The sequence below is a fragment of the Protopterus annectens genome, chromosome 15.part0 (genome assembly GCF_019279795.1).
Source record: "Protopterus annectens isolate FY-2018-M chromosome 15.part0, PAN1.0, whole genome shotgun sequence".
In the NCBI taxonomy this organism is placed as follows: Eukaryota; Metazoa; Chordata; order Ceratodontiformes; family Protopteridae; genus Protopterus; species Protopterus annectens.
Window position 1 is genome coordinate 652,227,532 of NC_056749.1, and position 23,892 is coordinate 652,251,423.

A 23,892-nucleotide genomic window follows, 5' to 3' on the forward strand; every position below is an offset into this window, starting at 1 on the left:
GTGAATGGGTGTGCCTTCGCTGAAGGTTGGGCTGGCAACTTGGCACCATAAAAATCTACTGCCAATCATTAGCAGACCGGAATTCTGCTGTGGCGACCCCTAACCGTGAAAAGACAAACAAACTCACAATTAACTTAAAATTGCAGAATGCTGTTTTTCCTGCATGCTTAACTTATTTATAATTTATACTTTTTTAATCTGCCAGTTATATGAACCAGGCAGGCTTTGCAGCACAGCAAAAGACTTAAATGTAGTTTGGCTTTCTATTCATCAGTAGAATGGGTACACTGAGTTTTCAGCAGGATGGAGCTTTTGTTATTTCATGAAGGAGGGGCTCCTTGAGACTCATCAGTTTTGGTGTTCTGATTCTAGAACAGCCTCCTTTGATACTCCTGGTTGCATCTGCGTTCCCTGAGGAATATTAGCATCATGCTGAAATCTCATCACAATCTAGTACTTTGTCAAGATTAAACCACAGGATGTTAATAGAGTTGTTCTTTTTCCTGAAGACTGCTGCAGTCAAATAAAAAGTTACATATGGATAATGTCACTTATGATTCAGATAATCTGATTCAGTCAAACAATCTCTGAACAGAAGGAGTCCTCTTTCTCCCTGAGGTGATTTGGGAACTCTGTAAAGCAGGATGCTTGGGAAATTGTCTTCGGTCTGAGCAGTTGGTTTTTTGACTAGTCGTTGGATTCATGAAAGAAAGAAGCTAAGGATTTATTTTGGAGAGCGCACACTATAAAATAAACATCATACAACATTCATCTGGAAGAAACAAGCAGCTAGGTAACAGTTTTTGCACAAGATACTTTTGAAGCATGCTTGCTAGAATTGTAACAAGATTTGCAGCAAATAAGACGTACACATATTAATTGAGTAAATCAATATTCTTAGAGGGTTACAGATTTATGCAATTGTTTATTGATACACTGATGCTCTGATATGCTTTTGTGGTGATATATCTGTGTATTTATGTCATATCTAAGAAATTGTAAACCTCCATATGAGCAAATTGTGTATGTGTTCAGTGTATATTTGTACACTGGCAATGTCTGGAGTTCTGTTAAATATAAATGCATGTTTTTTTCAGTTCTGAGGATACATTTTAATTTCACTAATAATGAATTTGCCCTTGTTTATTAAAGAATTTAAACTATCCATGTGTCACTCATGGGAACAGATTATTTTACTGGTTTTATACATTGCAAACTTAAAACAAGGATGGCTAGCAGAGATGTGGCACTTAAAATTTACAACAAAATGACATAATGCTAAGATAAGATAAGGCTAGGATGCGTGACGGGTTTAAATAATAAAGTAGAAAAGGTCATAAAAGTTTAAGAATTTCATTCACATACATCAATGGTAAATGTCTAAAAAAATGACTTTCTTTCAACATAAAGTCCAATTAAATACATCAGAAAAGACCTTGCTCTTTGTAGTCTGTTATAGAAGCAAGATCAGAGAAGGGTTATTTTAAGCCCACAATTTGATGTTTTATATTACATAAAGAAATTTAAAAATGCATAATGGCCCATATATAAATTACACAATGCACTCTTAAATTGCAGAAAACATATTCAGTTTCCGTAAATCATAGAGTTCTGTGAATTATGTTTACATGCCATCTCTCCTGTCCAGTTCTTGCTGATAGCCACCTGCTGTAGATTAAATGAGCTAAACTGTTAACCCTTAGAAACCCTGGATGAACGACAGAAATATCAGTGGGACTGCTGATCATTTTTTAAATCAACATATTTACAGAATATAATATTGTTTTACTCTTGGACTAAAAGCAATTGCATCTTACTAGATCATTTAACTTTAATGTCTGCAAATCTCCTTTGCATTATGCATGCATTTTAGATTACCATGTCATGGCTTTGTATTTTCCTATGCAAATGAGTTAACCCTGTTGAAATCTGCTTCCTTTTTTCAAGTTTGCTAATGAACCTGAAAATGACATTTGTGACACTGAAAGCTTGCATTACCAGTTTATTTGCTGAAACATGCTCTGATAATTCAGCATGTATTAAATATACTGGAGTTTCATTCTTGGTCACCAAGTTGGATACTGACTTCAGATGAAGTGTATTTGATATGGTATTAAAAGCATAAAAATGCAAATGCTCAGTGTTTGTGATTTCAGTGGGCTGTTACAGTTGAATCTGACATTATGTGTGACAGCGAGACAAGGCTACATTCTTTCCAAATTGCAGGCTTTTGCTGAGAATTATACGGTTACCAGCTGCAAAGGGAAGATGCTGCATCTGAAAGTCCTGTTCTTAGATGACACCCAGAAGACTTTTTCACTAGAGGTAAGCCTGGGTAACATATTATAGATTATTAGAGTGCTAATGACAGTAATTTAGAAAGGTGAGTTACATTTTACATTTTCTTCACTTTTAAAACAAGATCACATCAGTCGCCCTGCTAGACAGGGGTCCAGGGAAGTAAATACTGTGAGAAGAAATAGTCAGGGAATTGTTATGGCTAGACTACTGACTTGTATCTGTTAATACCAATTGAGAAAAATATATTTATTCAACATTAAGTATGTTTATTGCTATCATGCCAATACCTATGTTACGTAAGATACTACTACAAAAACAGGATGTTAAGATCCTTCATTGAAGTAGTTGAAGTAGTTGAAGTTGTTTATGTGATAACACTGCAAATAATATAAAAGACCAACCACATTAACACACTCACTTAATAAATGACTAATGCAGTTCTGTGCTCTTTAGTAATTAGCAGAATACATGTATCAGAGAAGACTACCATCTTCTGTTTTCTGTCTCCCCTCACAAACTTCAGTGCACATTAGACTATCTTTATTTGGTTATAAGCTTATACAATCTATCACTAATGTCAGCAGTTTGTGGTAGTCCAGTCACTTCATGTCACATCATGTCAGTGTTGCAGAAGTACAAGAAAACAGGCCAACAAAACACTGGTACCTCTCATTCCTAACAGCTACCATTGCTGTCCATCTTTGTTCAGCTTGTGACTTCCCTCCTCTGGGCCAGTAATCAAGGAGCCTCAATCCTCATCACTGATACCAGTGTGGGACGTTCACTTGGAACAAAAATAGATACACACAGTATTTCCAGCTGTAGCTCTCTGCATCAAGCATAATTTCCATTAAGAGCACACAGGGAACACACTCAGTCTTGGGGATGGGTTTCTGACTCTCTCTCCAGGCCCCAAACAAGACTCCCCTCTGACACAGCTGTAGAGCTGAGTCCTCAATCGAGTGTTACATGCCAAGTCCTCCACCACCCTCTCTATGAAACCAGTGATCTGTGTCCCTGCTCCAAGTAGCTGATATACACATACTCTTTGAGATTTGATTCACACACACACACACACACACACACACACACACACACACACACACACACGCACACACGCACACACGCACACACACACACACACACACACACACACACACACACACACACACACACACACACACACACACACACACACACACACACACACACACACAGACACAGATACACATGCACTCACCTGGGAAAAGCTGGCACAGATTTACCAACCATACCCCCTCTGCCCAGACTATAAGGTAGATACTGCCATCAGAACACTCCAAAGCCAGCAAGTATAAAGCTCTTACAAGGGTACACAATTATAATGAGTAAAATGAATACTAATACAAATAGTAGTGTTTGACCAATGCAGCAAGGCTTTCAGGAGCGGCCACAGTGTCACCAAATAAATATAAGTACTCTTAAAGGTTAAAACATTCTCAAAGACCAGCCACAATGAAAAGTTTAAACATATTTAATAATAAATAATAAAATAACATGAAAATACTAAATATATATTTGCAATAACACCAGTGTTTCAATCATAGGAATTATTAAAAATATCACAGATGAAAAGGTTCACACAGATACAGAAAAACAAAACTTAACCACTCTCACTTTATTTTCCTGACTGATCTAAAGAATTACTTTCCCCTAATTCACTTACTAGGGCAAGAAAAGATGATGTGGGTGAGTGGTCCTTCTTTGTCAGGCTTCACAAATAGACTGCCCTGAGACTTCTGCCTCATGTGGTATTAAAACATCATTTCAGTGCTGGATTACAAAATGATATCACATACATCTGGTCACCTAACTTCTAGTTCTCACACTACCCCATTACTAGAAACTGAGCCAGAATTTTGCACATATGTGTTACCATACACAGATACACAGAGCCTTGCTAAGATGTATTATAGCCCCTGGAAGCTATAAATCCATTTAAAAAAGTCCACCCTTCCAGGGTAGCGATTAGGTCATCCCTAAGGACAATATAATAGGATTCCTAGTCTTGGTTTTCACAGACATTTTGTCTCTGGTTGTAATCAAAACTGTATGATACAATATTTATGGCCTAAACCAGGTAATTTAATTTTAGACTACTTTTCAAAGTTAGCTGGACTGAGATTAACCTCTTCTCTTCCATTATCTTCTGTTACAATATATTTATTTCAACAGTTACAATATAGTCTGACATTCAGGTGCATTTCTTTTTTGTCCAGGAGGACCCACTGTTGGTACATTTTTAATGCAAGCAGCTTTACAAATACATTTTCAACACAAGCACCTGTACAAATCAGTTTGATATACAAATGACAAATAATTCTTTACAAAACTCCAGCTAGCTATGCTGGCATATGCTACACATACACTGGCCTACTTCTCCTGGCATAGCTGGTGATACCTCACATCATCACACAGCTACTTCATCAAAGGCTTCCCATTGCACTTTTGAGACATGATAGTGTGAGTTCCAAATCTCAGAGGAATTAAGTATAATCATAAGAAAATATATACTATGTTTGAAATTGCTGTAGCTTATTGACTATCTCTTCCTCTAAAATAAAATGATATCAGAATTAGTATTGAGGTGTAGGATTACAGAAGGGGTTGCTCACTACAAAATATGCTTTTTTGAGTAGCAGCAAGTTTCACAATTCACTGGATTATCTTCAAGATTGTACTTAAAATTATATGAGTTTCTGAACTCCCACTATTGAGCCTCATACTTCACACTAATCATAAGTTAACTCCCTTGCAAGCTGTCCATGAACTGTCTTTCTAATGCATTTTTAGGTGCATTATTGGCTACATTTCATGAAACTACCAGAGCCTGTAAAAGAAAAGGGCTCTTCTACTTTTTATGTACTCACCTTTCTTAAAAAGCACACTTTACTGAGGATGCCTAGGGTGCAATTGGTAGAAAATGTCACTTTTTGTTTCTTCTTATAAAACAATTTGAGTGGAATTTTCATTACATTTATGTAATTTTCATAAACATTTATCCGCATTACCGTGGACCATCTACAGTATGGCTGACCATACAGAAGGTAATGAGTATTTCTTTATATCATTGTTTACCAATACACAGAAGTGGGCATAGAAGGATGTGGTTGGTATTTTCAAAGTAGATTTTTCTGAATGTAATTTTTTCAAAGAAATCTGACTGCCTTGGAGCAAAGTCCTCTCTTCCTTTCTTTGCATAGGAAGACCTACACACCATTTAATTAGAATCACCTTGAGATTGCCACACACTGGTGAAATTGAATTACCTTTTCACTAAATGTCATTTAGCAATTTCAGCAAAAGGGCCTACCAACAAATTCACAGATTTATACAGATCTTATTTTTTAAATATATAGATGTCTAAGATTATATTTTTAGTGCAACAAAGATGCTTGCACTTTGCTGAATAATGAATAAATGCTAATATTTTGATATCAGAAATCAGATGAGAATAAAATTCAAAATGCTGATAGATGAAAAAAGTGCAAGAACTACTAAAGGAAAAATAAGCTTTTTTTGTTTCTTTGTTTTACACAAACATCCATCTTTATAAAGAATGCAGGTAGCGTGACTCTGCACAAGATAAATGCATGTATATTTTCACAATACTGCCATAAATGGTACTGACTGAAGCGAAACCTGCAATACCAGCTCTTCTTGCCATTGGTTCAAAGATTAGTTGAGTCAAAACTGCTTTCTTACAGATGCATGGTGATGAGATTCAGGCAAAGCTGTGTTATTGCAAGGTCTATTTGCAGGCAGATACAGCCAGCAGTGATTTGGAAAGTCATTGGGTGCTGCTAAATGTAAGTGTCTTGCAGCTCAGCAGAAGCCAGTTTCACTTAGCTCACCTGAGAATACCAAAGTATGAAACCTAGAAAACATGCAAGCGATGCTGGGTCATAGGTTTAGCTAGCCCATGGCTCAAAATTACATATTGCAATTGTTATTACTATCACTGTAGGTTTCTACAACAACTGCATGGCAACCCCATCCATACTGTTGCCCTAGTTGCTCTGTGCCATTACAATGAATTACACATGTTAATAAGCAATACTTATTACACTTTTTATTATATTTCTGTACTCCAAGCACTCTTCATGACCATGCCTGTAGATTCAGATTAAATAATGTCTGGCAATTCTGAGTTATTAACCAGGTGGTTTCTGTAGTCAGGAGTACCACATTTGGTTCTGTCTTCCTCCATGTCCATACTGTGTGACAAGAGTCACTTGACTAGACAGTGCCTGAAATTGGACACATACATCCATTAGGCTTATCTGGTTAACAAATGTACAAAATAAATAAATGTGCCATCAGGTTTACATGCTAAACCACCTAATTCATTATTGACGGTCACGCCTTTTGCATCCATCCATCCTCAACCCCTTATCCCATTTTTGCACATGGGGTTAAGGTGTCACATCAATAGTTGCAGCCATTTTTCTGAAATGATCTTGCAATTAGGTGGGGCAGCTTGACACTGGCTTGCACTGAGATGAGTAATAAGCTTTCTAAGACAAGCCCTGTGACTTTTCCATGGGGGGGTCTAGTTGTGAGCTGCTACCCTCCCCCAAAAAAAACAAAAAAAACTTCCCAGTATATAAGAAATGGTATCTATGTCCCACTCTACAGATTTTTGGCAACTCTTTAAGCATAATTCTTAGCTCTCCATGATTTTGTAGCACTTCCCAGGTTTTGCTTCATATTTTTTCGCTGTCCCACATAAAATTTTTGATTTTCTGATAAGTTACTAAGTATTGTAGCCGGTCAGTATTGGAATTTCATGCTTCTTATTGTGCAAAGAAAATGTGTGTTGATACAAGCCTGCTGTTGTAGTAACTTTATATGTGAATTAGAATAAAATTAAACAATTGTCTGTGATTTTAGGCCTTTGCTCCCCAATAATCTTTGCTTTGTCCATAATTCCTGAACACAGAATTTGAGAGGTATATCTTGTAAAGGAGTTTAATAGTTGCTGGAATAAAGGGCAGCGCATCTGATGATTACATCATAATTCTGCAAACACAATACATTAAGTAGAAAAAAAGTTGCATCTAGTTTTGGTTGTTTTGGAAGCTTGTTATGTAAAATGGATAGGTTAGACATACATAACCCCCATTGTACACTAAACTGGAATGAATGAATGAAAACTGCAAAAAAGTTGTTCAATTTTCATTTAGCTAAAACATATTTTGGTAAATCATCTTTCAGTGGCTTACATCATGGACTTTTTCAATGAGTGCTCTTTTGTATACCTTTTAGGCATGAAATGTTTATTTCTAATGTTAATAGTTATATAGTGAATCAAATAAATTAATCACCTTTGCTTTTCCATATATTTGTATGCAGGTAGGTAGATTGATAGATACATAGACAGAGAAATAAATAGGCAGACAGATATGTTTACATATTGTTAATTACACGTTACCTGCATGAAAATGCCAGTTATTTGTCTAATTTTCCAGTTTTGCCTCAAACATTGACTATAATACTTTATCTTAGAGCAACAACACATAAAGTATTATTTCAAAGAGGAATAAGTCATACATTAAATAAATTCTCATATGCAAGGTTCTCACGACTACCATCAAATACATCAAAGAACTAGACTTAAATAATAATGTTACATCTTCATTAATGCACGTCACATGCAGTATATTCAAACAATCAGAACCTTATTTAGCTTAGTGAAACCAGATATAGCTGTGATCATTAAAACTCTGTACCAGTGGAATCAAAGTCTGAATAAATAGATATTCTCAATCGGTCCAAGACAGTACACATAAGGGTGCAGTTGGAGATGTAATAAATATTAGTAACAGCAACAACTCTTACCACTCCAAACTGTAAGTACTACTCTCAAAACACATAGATTCACTTGATCAAAAACTTTCCATAAACAAATGTGAGCACTTAATACTCACTGGAGTACGTATCCCTTTCAAACAACACAAGCAGTTAAAAGTATTTACCATTGTCTGTGTAGCTGTCAGTTTGTGCACTTAAACCATTGTCATGGTTGATTTAAGTTGTGAATGGTCACTAAATCTAGTTTATCAAGATTTTATAATTCACTACAGTTTCAAAGAATTAATTTATACTCTTATATGGACAGACAGAAAAAATAATGTGAAAAGTATAATTTCCTGTATTTTGGTATCACACCAGGTAAATGTATCTGCGTGTGGTTTACTTGTTATCTGTCACATTAGTCAATATTCATTTTGTACCATATATAGTTATTAACAAAGTACTAACAATGTATAACTTTATCAAGGTTAGAAGTAAAAAAAATAAAAATAATAAATTCTTCCTGACAGTATCAGCCAATGAATACTAAATATACGCCGGTCCTTTCTAAAGTCAATCTCTGTGTTAGATTAAATACTAACTCTGTTCAGTAACACTATATTAAACATGTGCACTGATTTAGTCCTCATAATATTTTATACAGTAAAAAGGACCATCTTATCTTTGAAGACAAGTAAGCTAAAAAAGCAATTGTATTTCTTAGGGCAAAGCCTGGACCTACTGCAAAGAAACTAAGCCTCACTGTTCCAAGAAATCATACAGCCATTTAAGAAACCAGTGTAAAGTCCCTGTCAGATCCTGTGTACATAATTAATTCCTGACTAAATAAGGTAAGATTGAGGACTTTTGAAGAGGGATTCATTTACCACCTTCTCCATTTAAACAATTCCCACTTTCATCACTGACAGATGCCCAAGATGTAGTAGCAGAATATTTATCCAAGTAATACTTTAATTCAATTGTGCCACTTGTTTTCATATCATTCAGTGTTAGTCCCATTGTGTCACTGACTATGATTCCACACTTCTTCTCCTCTAAAGAATCAACGTCTCCAACATTAGGAAACTCGAAGACAGTCGGGTCCAGCAGTACTGATGGGCAACCACTTACATTTTTAAAGATGTATTTTTTTTCTTTTTTATTCAACAAATAAATCTGAAGTAGAGAAATATCTCAGAAGGGAAACTTCCTAAGCTGTAAAAGCAGGCTTATGTCTCTCTTCTCCATAAATGTATTACCTTCAGCCAGCTCAGCTGGCAGAGGGGTAGAGATCTGACTGAAAAAGAGAGAACCCGAGTTCAACTGGTGGCCCAACCATGGGGGACTGCTGACCAGAGACTGAGTAGATTAATGGCATGAAATCTGTTCACCTTTCTCTCTGGGGAGGGGGGGGGATCAGGGAGTCATATGTCTAAAGTGTGAACTTTACGTACAATCCCTGGTAGTGTGCAGAGGAACTTGCCTTCATGGAGCAGAGCATTGAAGGGATGATTCTTGCAGAAGTAAGAGACACATTTTTCATATGTAGGCATTGTATGCCTGCCCTGGTGAACACTGTGAACATGTGCAGTGGGAACAGTTAGGGACTAAAACATCACTCTCACAACTTGACCCTTACTCCAAGAGGAATGAATAGATGGTGGTACATTCATCTCTGGGGAAATGAACAGGCTGATTGGCCAAAATAGAATAAATATTTAATAGTCATACCAGGTTTCAAAGAAAAATACCAGCCCCCTCCCCCTCAAAAAAAGAATAAAATAACCAGCCAAGTCTTTAACATTAGACTCATTTACATGTTAAGTCTCTTATCAGGAGTCTTCATAAGAATAATTCATTGGCATCTGACAAATTTCTTTCACACTAGCAAATGATCTCTAATTTATAGATAGATTTTAGAAAGGTGCAGCAACATATCCCTTTTATCACTCAGCGAGGTTAAGAGGAATGGCCTTAACATTGAAAATGTTGGTGTGGTCATTTTCCTAAACTTGTCCAGATTCATCAACAGTCTTAGTCATGTTAGTCCTGATTCATGCACACAATACTAGTATAGTAATTACTTGACAAGAAGATGCTATACTGTAAAACAGAAAAAGGACTGTTCTGTCTCATACCTTCTTCACAAGAGCATTCCACAACACTCTGTATAATCCTTGACCATTTTCAGTATTTGTAAACTAAATATCCTCTTCCTGGGATGGCCTTCTCTTTCAGTAAATGGATGACTCAAGCAATGTGTAGCTATAAGATAGTCTTTCCAGAGTAACACAAATATTCTGGGTAGGATTTGTGAAGCTAGAAGCTAAGTTTCAATTGCCAGAATAGTTATTAAATATATGTACGACCAAAAGGAACATATTCTGTAATCACTAATATAAACTGCCCAAATCATCCAAACTGACTACCTTCAATGATCCTATATTTCAGCATACATATTCAGTCAAATACCTTGGGATTAATATAAATTACTCCATGTCCTTTGACAGACACATACTGACAACAATGTAAAATGCAATTGGACTTTTGAATTTCTACACAGAATCTTGAATCTGACTACTAAAGTTCTACATTAGTTTTTTTCCAAACTGTTCTTTGGGCCCATATTGATCACTAAATTAACAAACAACTCAAGCAGCAAACTGCATTCACTTTATAATCAAATGGCTACATTTGTCTGTTTGTATACATTCACAAAACACCACTGTGGGGCACTAAATAAGCTAAACTGGGTGAATCCCATGAGCAGGCTGCAACATACTCACTACTACTACACCTGTGATTTTGTCTGTATTACAACTAACTATGCCGACACTTATGGTGGCGTAATCTTCCCTCACAAAACATTCATTCCATCTCAAGTCACAGTTCATTTGGAGATGCCATATGTTGCAAATTAATGAAGTCTGGAACAATTCACTTAATGTTCTAAATAATCATGCTAGCAAAAATCTTTGCAAAACCAGAGTTCAGGATCATTACTTAATCTATAAGTATTGTTCTAGCTATGTTAGGCAGCCACAAACCCCTTTATTGTGATAAGTCTCATTTGTCTGTATATTCCTGTACACATCCCCTTTGACAATATTATCCTTACCCATTCTGCCTCACCCCCACACACATTTTGTTATGATCTAGCATTCATCCTCCAAATTTTTCATTACTGCAGGATTGTAATCTGAAATTATTTTTCAGGATGTATTCGGCTGAATTCTTACTGCGTGATCATTATTCTAATGATAATTCTGATAATATACTTACTTTTATGGTTACAGATGCAAATTAAACCTGCTGTCAAATGTTGTGATGTTATAATTTATATCTGAGTTTAACATTAGCTTTTTTCCCTGTATAATTTCACCTGTGACACAATACTATCATGTGTACCTTGCTACACGTATGACCTTGTCTGTACATACAACATATTATCCATATGTCCACTAGATGATTTGTCATAGACTGCCATGGAATGACTAAATGTACGTACAGAGAAATGAACACTTGTCAGTGACATGCTGTTGTTCACTACAAGTTGTCTGTACATGCAATGCCATTAGGTAATCTTGCGGTCTGTTCTGAAACATATAGTAAAACTAATACAATCTGTAATTCTAGGCATTATTTTATTATAGTTGCACCCTACAATTAATAGTTTCACTTACAAAGTTCACACTACTCATTATAGGGACCCTATATGCAGACTGTGTTTTCTGTTAACCTCTCTGCATATTTAGGACTAGCTAGGCAGGGGTTAAAGAGATGTCAGACCTCATAATTAATAGAACAAACAGTTTACAGACTTGCTGATCCAGAAGACACATCCCAAGGCATAAACACATTTGGCATGTTGATTCCATTCTCAAAAAACATGTAAATAGATATTAAAAAATGTGTAAAATGCCAGGTTTTTGTGATATAAAAAAATGAGACCACAATAAATCATTTCAAAAATGTTCCCACCTTTAATGTGACCTATAACCTGTACAATTCAATTGAAAACCAAACAAATCTGTTAGGGGAAAAAATATAAACTGTACAATACGCTGGTTGCATAGGTGTGCACATCCTTACACTAATACTTTGTTGTGTGTGGACACCCTTACACTAATACTTTGTTGTGTGTGTACACCCTTAAACTAATACTTTGTTGAAGCACCTTGACATTAGTTTCCTGGGGTAGAAATTTTGAGGACCAGTTTAGTGGGTGTTCTATAGTGGAGATGTTTCCTGGAGGTGTGAAAATACCCACTATGTTTAAATAATTTTTGGAGATGATCTTTTGTTTGGTAAAATTCACTTCTGCACTACCAAAGCGTGGAGTGCTTTTTTTGTAGTACTTCAAGAATAAGGTTGTTTTTACAAAAGCATGGCTATACCCACTCCTCTTTTGCCCTTTCTGTCAACCCTATGTATTATAGCCTGGAGGTAGGACTTCATTATTGTTAATTTCAGATTTTAGCCAGTTTGCAGATAAACAAACACCTATACTATCATGCAGTCTCTTTTGATAATAGTGCCTCTACAGTCTTTCTCAGCAAATTAAAATAATGGTTATTCAGATACATATAATCCTTACTTTTTATGTGACTTTCTTTAGGCTATACAATCTATATTCCCTTTGTAGGTTAGTAGGTTATTGACAGGAATTATAGAGAGTTTTTTAACAATGTTATTTAGCTCACAAATCACTTCTATCAGTAAAATACACTTTCTGGTATCACATAAGGTGGTATAACATAATTGTTTTGCCCTTCAAGTAAATAAGCTCATTCCATATGCTAGTGAGCAGTTGATGTGAAAGGAATATCTTAAAAATGTGGGGCAAAACTAGTTGACACCATAAACTTTAGTGCCAACTTGTATATATTGTAGTAAATACAAGCTCATAACTGTCAGTTCTCAATATTTCATGCTGAAACTTTCATCATGGCCATTATATCTGATGACCTGATGAATGTGAAACCTACCATTTATCAGATACAGGCTAAAATTACTTTTTCTGAAAGAGAATGTAGTTTTTAAAACTATCAGACAAAATCAACTTTGGAGCAAGTCATGAGAACTGTTTATTGCTATTGTTTAGAAGTAGGATTGAAAGAATAATATGCTGAAAATCTAGGATAAATCTCTACAAGTTGGGATATGACTGTATATTTAATTTAATGACTGTAACCTCTGTTTTGCTTAATTTTATATTTATATTGAAACATCACAAAATGACATTGTTCAAAATAATGACAACTGTGACACCATATATTGTAGCTGTCAACCACTCATCATAGGAGTCAGTGGCCAAGTTAACAAAGTATCAGATAAAAAGGTATACAATTAAGAACACTTTTTAAATATTGGTATTGTTCCCTTAGCATGCTAATATAAATATATTAATATTAATCGGTATTAACCGAATAATAAAGAGTCTGTAATAATAATGTCTGTCACTGTTTAGTGAAAATAATCCTTTTCTGTTTTGTTACAAAAATCACAGCTTTTATGAGGAATAAATAGCACTTCTGAGGCAAAATCAGGGGGCATCCCTGAAAATCAGGAACAGCATACATTAGCAATATGTGTATCATAACTAAAATAGATTGAGGGAGAAAAATCCAGGCCTATAGGAATTTTATCCTGCCATGTGACATGACAGGTCATTATCCTGATACTAAAAGTAAAGCAGAAAATGATACTGGCATTACAAATGCTGCATAATATACCTTTCTACACATCCTTCATCAAGCTACCTTGCGGCTGTTCTAACGATGCATTACTATGAAATCTGACAATGTACAAGTCTGAAACACGATAGTCTAACTAATAATACTGTATGCATATATTATGACTTCTAATACAGTCAGATGGATAGTAGCTGAAAAAAAAACGGTTGTATTATCAGGGATTAGGTAGCTACTAATTCCTTCACAGCAAAGAGGACATATAGGATATTAATAATAATAATAATAGTACTATGTTATTTTTGTAAATCACTCTCATTACAAAATCCATTAGTTCCGGTGGTCTTGTTTATGTTGCATTCTGTTATACTTGGCTGCTTTTCTGTCTGCTATTTTATGTCTTCTGGGCATTTTCTACATTTAGTAATGCACAGTTAACAATGCATTGATTTCTACAGTTGTTGATGGAACTCTATATATTTGCCAGACAAAAACTATTTATAGCAGTTTTCTAATGGGATGGAGAAGACTCCATGTAATTCCTGTTAACCTGTCATTAACCACAGAATCTTCATGTTATACTAGTTCTTGTGGATTCAGCATATTGTGGTTAGATCTCTTTAGGGAACTAATGAAGTGATGTTCGTAGTTTGTATATACTTCAAAGTCATTATGGTACATTTGATTTTTTTTTTCAATGCTGGTTTTAAAATGTAGAAAATATGCCCCTGCAATCTACTGACAGCATTTCTTTTTCACTGTAAAAGTCATCAGCAGAGATAGCCAAAAGTATGACCTATTTTTTGCAAGAAAGCAGACTAGTGCAGAGCATTCACTCGAAGGATACTGTATAACCCTTGGTCCAACAACTATTCATATATGGAAACGCACACAGTAATTCTCTATATGTATGACTAGACATAAAAAAACATTTGGTAGGTAGTTGTTAGAAATGCAGATCTCAGACACGCAGTACTAAGATTATAGGATTATGGTGAACTACCAACAGTTTCAACTCCATAAAACGATCTTGAAACTTTGTTTAGCAAACCACTCACTTATCTAGCTATCTATGTATGTATATATACATATATCTATATATATATATATATATATATATATATATATATATATATATATATATATATATATATATTATATATAGACACACACACACACACACACATATATATATATATATATATATATATATATATATATATATATATATATATATATTATTTATTTATTTTCCTACAATCCCACGGCAGGCAAAAGAAAGCTGAGGGAGTCAAATCCAGGCCTACAGGAAGTAGCTTGCTAACTGCTCCTAGCCTTAATCCCTTGTGTTAACTGCTAGACAATGTTGTACTGTCCTCAGTTATGGTTTTGTTGCCTAAAAAGAGTTCAGACTTCATGATTAGTGGTATGTTTGCAGAGTTCTCCATTACAGAACCACTTTTCTTACAGAATATACAGCATCTTGGCATCTCAGATTTTATTTAGTGCCATCTTCAGACCCTGCTCCATACTTTGTTTTACTGCAAATAAACTCACAAAATAATCATCCAGTTTAGTACAGAGAGGTGGTCCACAGCATTGCATCAAATGTGGAGGTACAAAGCATCTACCTGCAGAAAGGGGTCTTCACATGTCTTGGCCAACCATATACATCTGTTGTAGCATCTAGGGATATAAACTGTGAACTGAGAATGTAAGAATCTGAAAAAATCTGAATGTGGACTATGTTTTCATGATTAATTCTACTAGGTACAATTTTGTTGTAGACAGTGCTTTGATAGGCCAAGGCCATGGCCTACATCTCAGACCTGTAGTGTATAACTTAATGACACGGAGTACATTCCCACAAACATAAGGCAGCCAAGTAACTTTTAAGTCGGCTTTAGACTTCCTTTACAATGATTTCCCAGAGAAATACTCCATTTAGTGGAAAGAATGAAACTAGCTGAAACACCAAATTACATCAAACAATTCAGAGGAGGGATAGTGCTTTTTCAGTTTGAATGCCATCTGCTACAAACTGTTCAGGCAGGAAGAACGCAACATTTGCTGACAAGTATAGGCATGCTAGAGAATACTTCTAAGTTGTGAATGAAACCCACTGCTCTTCTTTTCTGTGTAAAAACATTTGGTTTAGCATTTTCTTACATTTATGCAATTTGTTCTGTATTTTTGATAAAGTGATGAAGGCTTCTTCTATTTTTATTTATTTATTTATTGCATTTTTTTATCTGGGTAAATAATGAACTGTTCAGTTGACCTTTTTCAGCCACACTCTGCTTAGGATGAGCAACAGTAAAGTAAGCATAACTTGCAGTTAACAGATAATAGTATTTAGAACAGCAATATATATATGGAGTGAATAATAACCACAATATTATTTAATAGAGCATTTCCAGCAGAGTTTATCACTTCCACTGTAATTATTCTGATATAATTTAAAGTTATTAGTAACAGAAAATGTTCATTTACATCACAAAAGCAGTGACATTTAACTTAATTCAGGATTTTTTTTTTTTGAGATATTTTAGAGAGGAGCTGATTTTGAGTAATAGGAGCAGGTTTTGAAAATACGAATTCCCTTAGTAAAGTGGTCCAACAAGGAAAATGCCATTTTCCTGACTGTCTCTAACGTGTGCATATCGGGACCTTTCTAGACATGTTTACCTTAATGGGTAACATTGCACGTATTTAAAATTTTGAATATTTGAGTGCTAAGAAATAGTATAGACCTGGCATGTACTGGTATTCATTTCTAGCTGCTTAGTAGATATTTGTAAGTGGTTTAACATCAACAAAATGGTTATACAAAGAGTTTTAGAATGGTCTGGGATTGTAAAATGTACTGACACTTTGGTAAATTCTGTTTGAACTTATTAGAATACAAAGGCTTTGACTAAATTCAGTACTTGGTTTGTGAATTTCAGACGTATATAAGTAACTGCAGACCAACTTCTTTCCTCTAATCTTTTCCATTAACTGAGTCATAATTTTTGTAACTCATATCTTCAGTGACTTAGAATGTGGAAGAATCTCATCTTTATACATAAATAGTTATTCTCTGCTTTTTTATAGGTTCATAGGAGATTACTAGGCTAACACTTTAAGAGCTCTTACAAGCCTAGCCATTATTGCCCAAATTTTACCTGACTTTTGATCCCTAAGGGCTACAGAATGATTAAGGTTTTTCCCCATGCCTTTGAGTATTTTGCTGACTGCCCTTGTCCATAAGGGACACAGGCACCACCCAGGAGTGAATTTATGATTCCCCATCCATTGATCCAAACTGTATTTGAAGAGGGCCAGTGAAGGGCTCTGCTTTAGGTGAATAGGAAGCCTCCAGTTTGTCTTGCAAATGTTTAACAGTTGCATTAAGGCTGGATTTGTGAGTGCCTTGTAGGTTAGGAATAGATCATCCTTTAATAGTTGGTAGGAAATGGAGTAAAAGGACAGGTCTTTTAGTCTATCAAAGACCTCTGAGGTCACTCCAGCTATTGCAAGTGCATGGCCAAGTACATGTAAAATGGGGCATTGTACTTGATAACTGGTCTGATGAGGGCCCAGCACAGTGGGACTACAGCTTCCTTGGTTCTGGATGCTATAACGTTATTTACAAGCTGTGCCACATAGAAGGACTTTCTCATCACTGTGGACACATGACAGTCAATGTTCAGGCTACTGCCTATCTATGTACCTAGATCTCTCACCTTTGAGTCCACTGTTAGGGATGTGCTATTAATGTTATAACTTGCATAGGTATTTGTCTGCCCAAAGGGAATGCTCATGCATTTTTTGTATTTAGTTTTAGGTCATGGATATGGCACCCCTCATTTGTCTGAGTCAGACCCTTCTGAAGGATATTTACATCACTGAGTGAATCAGTGACTGCACCCAACTTGCAGTTGTCAGCAAACTTAGTCAGCCAAAGGCCTTCTACATTAGCTAAACCAATAGCCAAAACAAGGAAAAACAAACCAAGAAACTAAAACCTTTGCATAAGTGCTAAAACATCCAACACCTGGACCAGAATTGATGTAAAAAAAAAATCTTTAATTGTTGTTAAGCACTTTCGTTGCCATCAATGGAACTTCATCAGAGCAAAACAATAAATTCATACAATTAATTTAAAAAGACTTTTACCTAAAGATCACATAGCTAATATAAAATGATGAAGTCTTGTCATTGTCTGAGATGAAAGCGCTAAGAATAAATTTTGGGGAATGGGTCCTTGCTGCTGTGTGGCTTTTTCTGTTATTCAAGTGTTTATGAATTTTTATGCTGTAATATAAACCATTTGTCCTCCCCATGGTTGGGTAGCATTCAAAAGACATGCGTGCGTAAAATGGGCATGCCTTCATTGAAGGTTGGGCATCGAGCTGGCACCTCAGCATTTCATAAAAATCTACTGCCAATCATTAGCGGACTGGAGTTCTGCTGTGGTGACCCCTTGCCGGGAAAAAGCCGAAAGACAAACAACAACATGAATAAAAAATAAATATGAAAATTAAAATAATCTCTTAAACATCCCTTAATAATCAAAATCTTAAATTAAAATAATTAAAATCTTAAATTAAAATAGATGTCCATTTGATGACCAAATAGATGTTAAATAGATATTAAAACCAAATGTATTTAAATGTCATAATGCTTTAACACCGCGGTGGTGGTGCTGCGGTAGCATTGTTGCCTCACAGTAAGACGCTGTCCGGTTCGATTCTCAGCTAGAGTCTTCTGCGTGGAGACATGCATGAATGGGCATACCTTCGTTGAAGGTTGTGCATCAGGGCTGGCAACTCGGCACGTAAAAATCAACTGCCAATCATTAGCGGACTGGAGTTCCGCTGTGGCGACCCCTAACCGGGAAAAGCCGAAAGACACAACAACAACAACACATTTCATTTAGCCCTGGAAAATTTGTGGCATTTTTAAAATAACTGCCACCAAAGTTCACATCTCTCAATAAATTCTTCCATAAACCCATCTCGGAGATCCAAAGTTACTTGTTCTAGTACAAAAAAATACAAATTCATGTCCTACTGTACATTTACTTCGATATATTTGAATAGTGCATTGGTGTTCTCCTTTTTCTTAATGCTGTAATTGTGCCTATAAATACATTCCTTCAATTTCCTACCAGTTTTTTTGAATATAGAATACTGGACATGATTCACATTGGGCTAAATAAACCACACATTTTGAATCACAAGAAAATCGACCTCTAGAATAAATAGTTTTCCCCTGATCATAATGCTTTTTAATTTAAACCCCCACTTAAACATGCTGGTGACCTGAAAAAAGTATTCTCCTATTCTCAAATAATTGTTAAAACGGTTTACCTTTATAAAGGCGATACACAGTCAGGTGAACAGCAAGTGTTCAAAAGGCTGTTTGCAAAATTTTGCAAACGCCAAAAGAAAACAGGCTTGAATGTGCAATGAGTAACATTCGCTCATTGCACATTCAACATTGTGGGGCAGATTGCACTATAGTGGGGATCTGGAAATGGTTCCTTTCCCGTCTGTAGTGCGATCTCGGAGTTAGAATAATAAAGTAGGGGGTGTGGGGTGCAGGGGTGTTTGCCCCCAGCTTTACACTTCATTTTTTTTTTTGTTCATCATTAATGTTCGAAAAACAGCTAATCTGCTTTTTGATTTGCTGTTTTTCGAACATTAAGGACTGTAGATGTTTTCACTTTTGTGGTTTCGAGTTGCTCATATGAGCACTCGAACCACTGTGATTCCAGTTTATGAAGGTAAACCATTAAAACACATATCCCTTCGGTAAATAATAAGGGCTCTTTCTACCAATTTCCATAACAGTTCAAGGTTCTCATTGAACAAACCCCAATTTTTATGCAAAATATCAGAAACGGGGCTCCTGTCTAAAATAAAGGTGATAATAATGGATCTTTCTTTTCTGAGCCATAATATTTGTTATACGGTGTCCTCTCTTATCCCTAGTATTAATGAGGTACAAAAACTTTCCTCCTCTTAACCACCACTTTGTCTTTTATTGGAATAACAAAATGACCCAGATATCCGCTTTTGCAAAACATATTAACTAAAATGTCACAGTCCTGTAAAACTACATCAAAATTAGAAACCATCTGTGCCAATTGGCCTATTTAGCTATTTAGCTGGCCCATAACCATGGCATTTTCTGGTGTTTAGGGTGCCAAATGTTATAATGTAAAAATAAATTGAAAAAGTTGTTTTTTTTGTAAATATTAATAGAAAACCTCATGTGCTCATGATCTTTTTTAGCTCAATGTCCAAATAAGTTATAACATCCCTATCCATATTACATGTAAAATTCAAAAACTCAACAGTATTAGTAATGTAACAAATAAAATCATCCAACCTCTTCTGGGTATCTGTCCAAAAGATGAAAATGTCATCCAAAAATCAAATTCATATAGTCACTGTTGAACAAATATTTAGTTGCCTAGTGAGCCTTAACAAAACTGGCAAAAATGGGGGCACATGCGGCCCCTATTGCTACCCCAGTTTTCTGTCTGAACAAATGCCCTTCAAAGAAAATAAAATTATTTTCCAACACTATTTCCATTAATGTCATCAAAGTGCTTAGCTTAGAAGGAGAAAGTCCAAGTTAATATTCATATATTCCAAAAACCATTGTAGCCCAGTGTCATGGGTATACCTGAATACAAATCTCTCACATCAATAGATAAAAAAGTCTCTTTGGTACTAAAAGGCACTTCACTCATCTTTTTCAGAAAATCCCAGGAATCTTTACAAATCTGAGGTATAACATCCAATCCTTTTTAAGTGTTATGTCCAAATAGTTTGCAATTAAGTGTGTTTTAAACCTTGCTGCATCTACTATAGGCCTCAGGGGTAGATTACCTGTAGATTTATGAATCTTAGGAGTACCAAAGGTAATGGGCAGTAAAGGTCAGTCATTCATCATAAACATAAATTCATCCTTGTCAATCTGCCCCTATAGTAACATATCCTTCAACAAGAAATCTACCTTACTATATGCAATATTAACTTCATTATACAAAACTTCCTCATAGGTGTCCTCCATGAGCAAGGAGTGTTCTCCATGAGCAAGGAGTTCATATGGTTGGGATAATCAATCCTGTCCATAATAACAAGCCCCCCCCTTGTTTAGTTTCATAATTCTCAAATCAGTGTTTGCACACATTTCATTAAAAAACACATGTTCACATGGAGTGATATTCTTATTCTTCTTTTGGCTGCTCCCATTAGGGGTCACCACAGCAGATCAACTGTTTCCATTTCTTCCTGTCCTCTGCATCTTGCTCTGTCACACCAACCACCTGCATGTCCTCTCTCACCACATCCATAAACTTTATCTTAGGCCTTCCTCTTCTCCTGTTACTTGGCAGCTTCATCCTTAGCATCTTTTTCCCAATATACTCTGCATCCCTCCACAGTGCATATCCAAACCAACGTAATCTTACCTCTCTGGCTTTGTCTCCAAACCTTCCAACCTGGGCTGACCCTCTAATATACTTATTCCTAATCCTGTCCATCCTCATCACACCCAGTGCAAATCTTAACATCTTCATCTCTGCCACATCAAGCTCTGACTCCTGCCTTTTTGTCTATGCCACTGTCTCCAACCCATATAACATAGCTGGTCTCACTACCCTCTTGTAGGCCTTCCCTTTCACTCTTACTGGTACCCGTCTGTCACAAGTCACTCCTACCACTCTTCTCCACCCACTCCATCCTGCCTGTACTCTCTTCACCTCTCTTCCACACTCACCATTACTCTGAACTGTTGATCCCAAGTATTTAGACTCATCCACCTTCACCATCTTTACTCCCTGCATCCTCACCATTCCTCTATCCTCCCTCTCATTCACACACACATATATTCTGTCTTAGTCCTGCTGACCTTCATTCCTCTTCTCTCTAGAGCATATCTCCACCTCTCCAGGGTCTCCTCCACCTGTTCCCTACTCTCACTACAGATCACAATGTCATCTGCAAACATCATAGTCCACGGGGACTCCTGTTTGATCTCGTCTGTCAACCTGTCTATCACCATTGCAAATAAGAAAGGGCTCAGAGCTGATCCTTGATGTAACCCCACCTCCACCTTAAACGCATCCGTCACTCCCACCGCAGACCTCACTGCTGTCACACTACCCTCGTACATATCCTGTACCACTCTTACATACTTCTCTGACACTCCCGACTTCCTCATACAATACCACAACTCCTCTCTAGGCACCCTGTCATATGCTTTCTCTAAATCTACAAAGACACAATGCAACTCCTTCTGATCTTCTCTGTACTTCTCCATCAACACTCTCAAAGCAAACATTGCATCTGTAATGCTCTTTCCTGGTATGAAACCATACTGCTGATCACTAATCATCACCTCCCTTCTTAACCTAGCTTCCACTACTCTTTCCCATAACTTCATGCTGTGACTGATCAATTTAATCCCTCTGTAGTTACTACAGCTCTGCACATCACCCTTATTCTTAAAAATTGGTACCAAAACACATTTTCTCCATTCCTCAGGCATCCTCTCACTTTCCAAGATTTCATTAAACAATCTAGTTAAAAACTTCACTGCCATTTCACCTAAACACCTCCATGCTTCCACAGGTATATTATAATGCTAAAAAAAACCAGGAAAACAGGTTCATCTTAAAAAGGTCTAATATAAGGGGGTTATACTAGGCCTGTGTGGACATGAATTAGGTAGTAAATAACTATCAGACTCAAACAATAGTGAGAAATTCAGTTTCCTAATATAATTTTAAATCGGTCAACACATTGTTCATAAATGCTCTTTTAGCCGGAACAAAAGTCATACCTTTTGATAAAATGTCCACATGGAAACTATCAAAAACTTCTGAAGCATAATTATAGAATTTAAAATCCTTGAAGCTGTTGAAAATAATCTTCACCTGATCAATACCAGGGTTCTCAAAACTCAGAAACACTAATAATTCCTTTTCTTGTTATTTCTCCTCTTCGCTCTGCCCCCCTGTTCCATGTAGGACTTCCTGTCCATTTTGTAATTCTGTCTCCCTTATCAAAAACTGAAGTTCCTGTTCATGATTTGTTCCACCCAACTTGGTGGCGTACACCCCAAAAGGGCAGACCCAGTGTCACTGGGAGCTTTGAAATCAAAGGCAGAAGGACCACCCTCTGATCTCCTCCCTGAAAGTGCCTCATCCATCAATCTAATGGATCCAGTAAGGGGTGGATCAGGATAAGCCCTCCCTCTTGAATATTCATCAAGCATCTCTTCAAAATTTACTAGTCTTCCATTTCAAAATAGAATCACAGGTCTTGTTAAAGTCACAAAATATTGCATAATATTTAGAATAAAAATTTTCAAAACCTACACAAATAGATTTAGTGATCGAGCTAATATCATACAATAAATTATCCATCTGCATGATGTTGTGTTTAATGAGCAACCGCATCATCTCACAGCCATTCCCATCAAATAGTTTCAAAAGATCAGAATGTAACTCAAAACCTCTAATTAACCCATTATGGAATTTCCAGATTCTTTGACCTTTAGGAATTGATTTAAGATCATAGGATCATAGGAAGTTACTAGACTATTGGACCTGAGGCCCTTACAAGCCTAGCCAAGAATTTAGCCCATGTTCCAACATGTCAGTACCCTATGCCAAATCCCAGGGGTGTATTTTCTGTTCCCCATCCAGTAATCCAGATTGCGCTTAAAAAGGTTTAATGAGGTACTCTGCTTTACATGGAGAGGGCGTCTATTCCACAAAAGGGGGAGTCTCTGGGACAGAAATCTCTCCCGTCAACAAATCCTATTGATGTCACAGATCAGGTTGAGGTCTCGCATGCGAGTTACTCGAGTGGAGCTTGACTTGTGGATATGCAGCAGTCCCATCAAGGCGGGGTCTGAGATTGTTTTGTATGCCAGACAGAGGTCACCTCTGAGGAGTCTGTAGGAGACTGAGTAGAGGGACAGGGCTTTTAGCCTATCTGTATAGGGTAGATGTTTGAGGCCCTGGATTCTCCAGGTGGGGAATCTCTGTGGTATC

General features: G+C 36.4%; 1 protein-coding gene across 1 annotated transcript in view; it reads left to right on the forward strand.

Annotated features, from left to right (window-relative positions):
* The first annotated feature begins 340 nt into the window (after positions 1-340).
* Positions 341-23,892, forward strand: part of FRMD7 (FERM domain containing 7) — a 762,912-nt gene continuing 739,360 nt past the window's right edge. The window contains exons 1-2 of the mRNA XM_044057495.1: positions 341-793; positions 2,227-2,325. Coding sequence (XP_043913430.1) covers positions 2,269-2,325 — 57 coding nt within the window. The 5' untranslated portion in view covers positions 341-793; positions 2,227-2,268. The remainder of the gene's footprint in view (positions 794-2,226; positions 2,326-23,892) is intronic.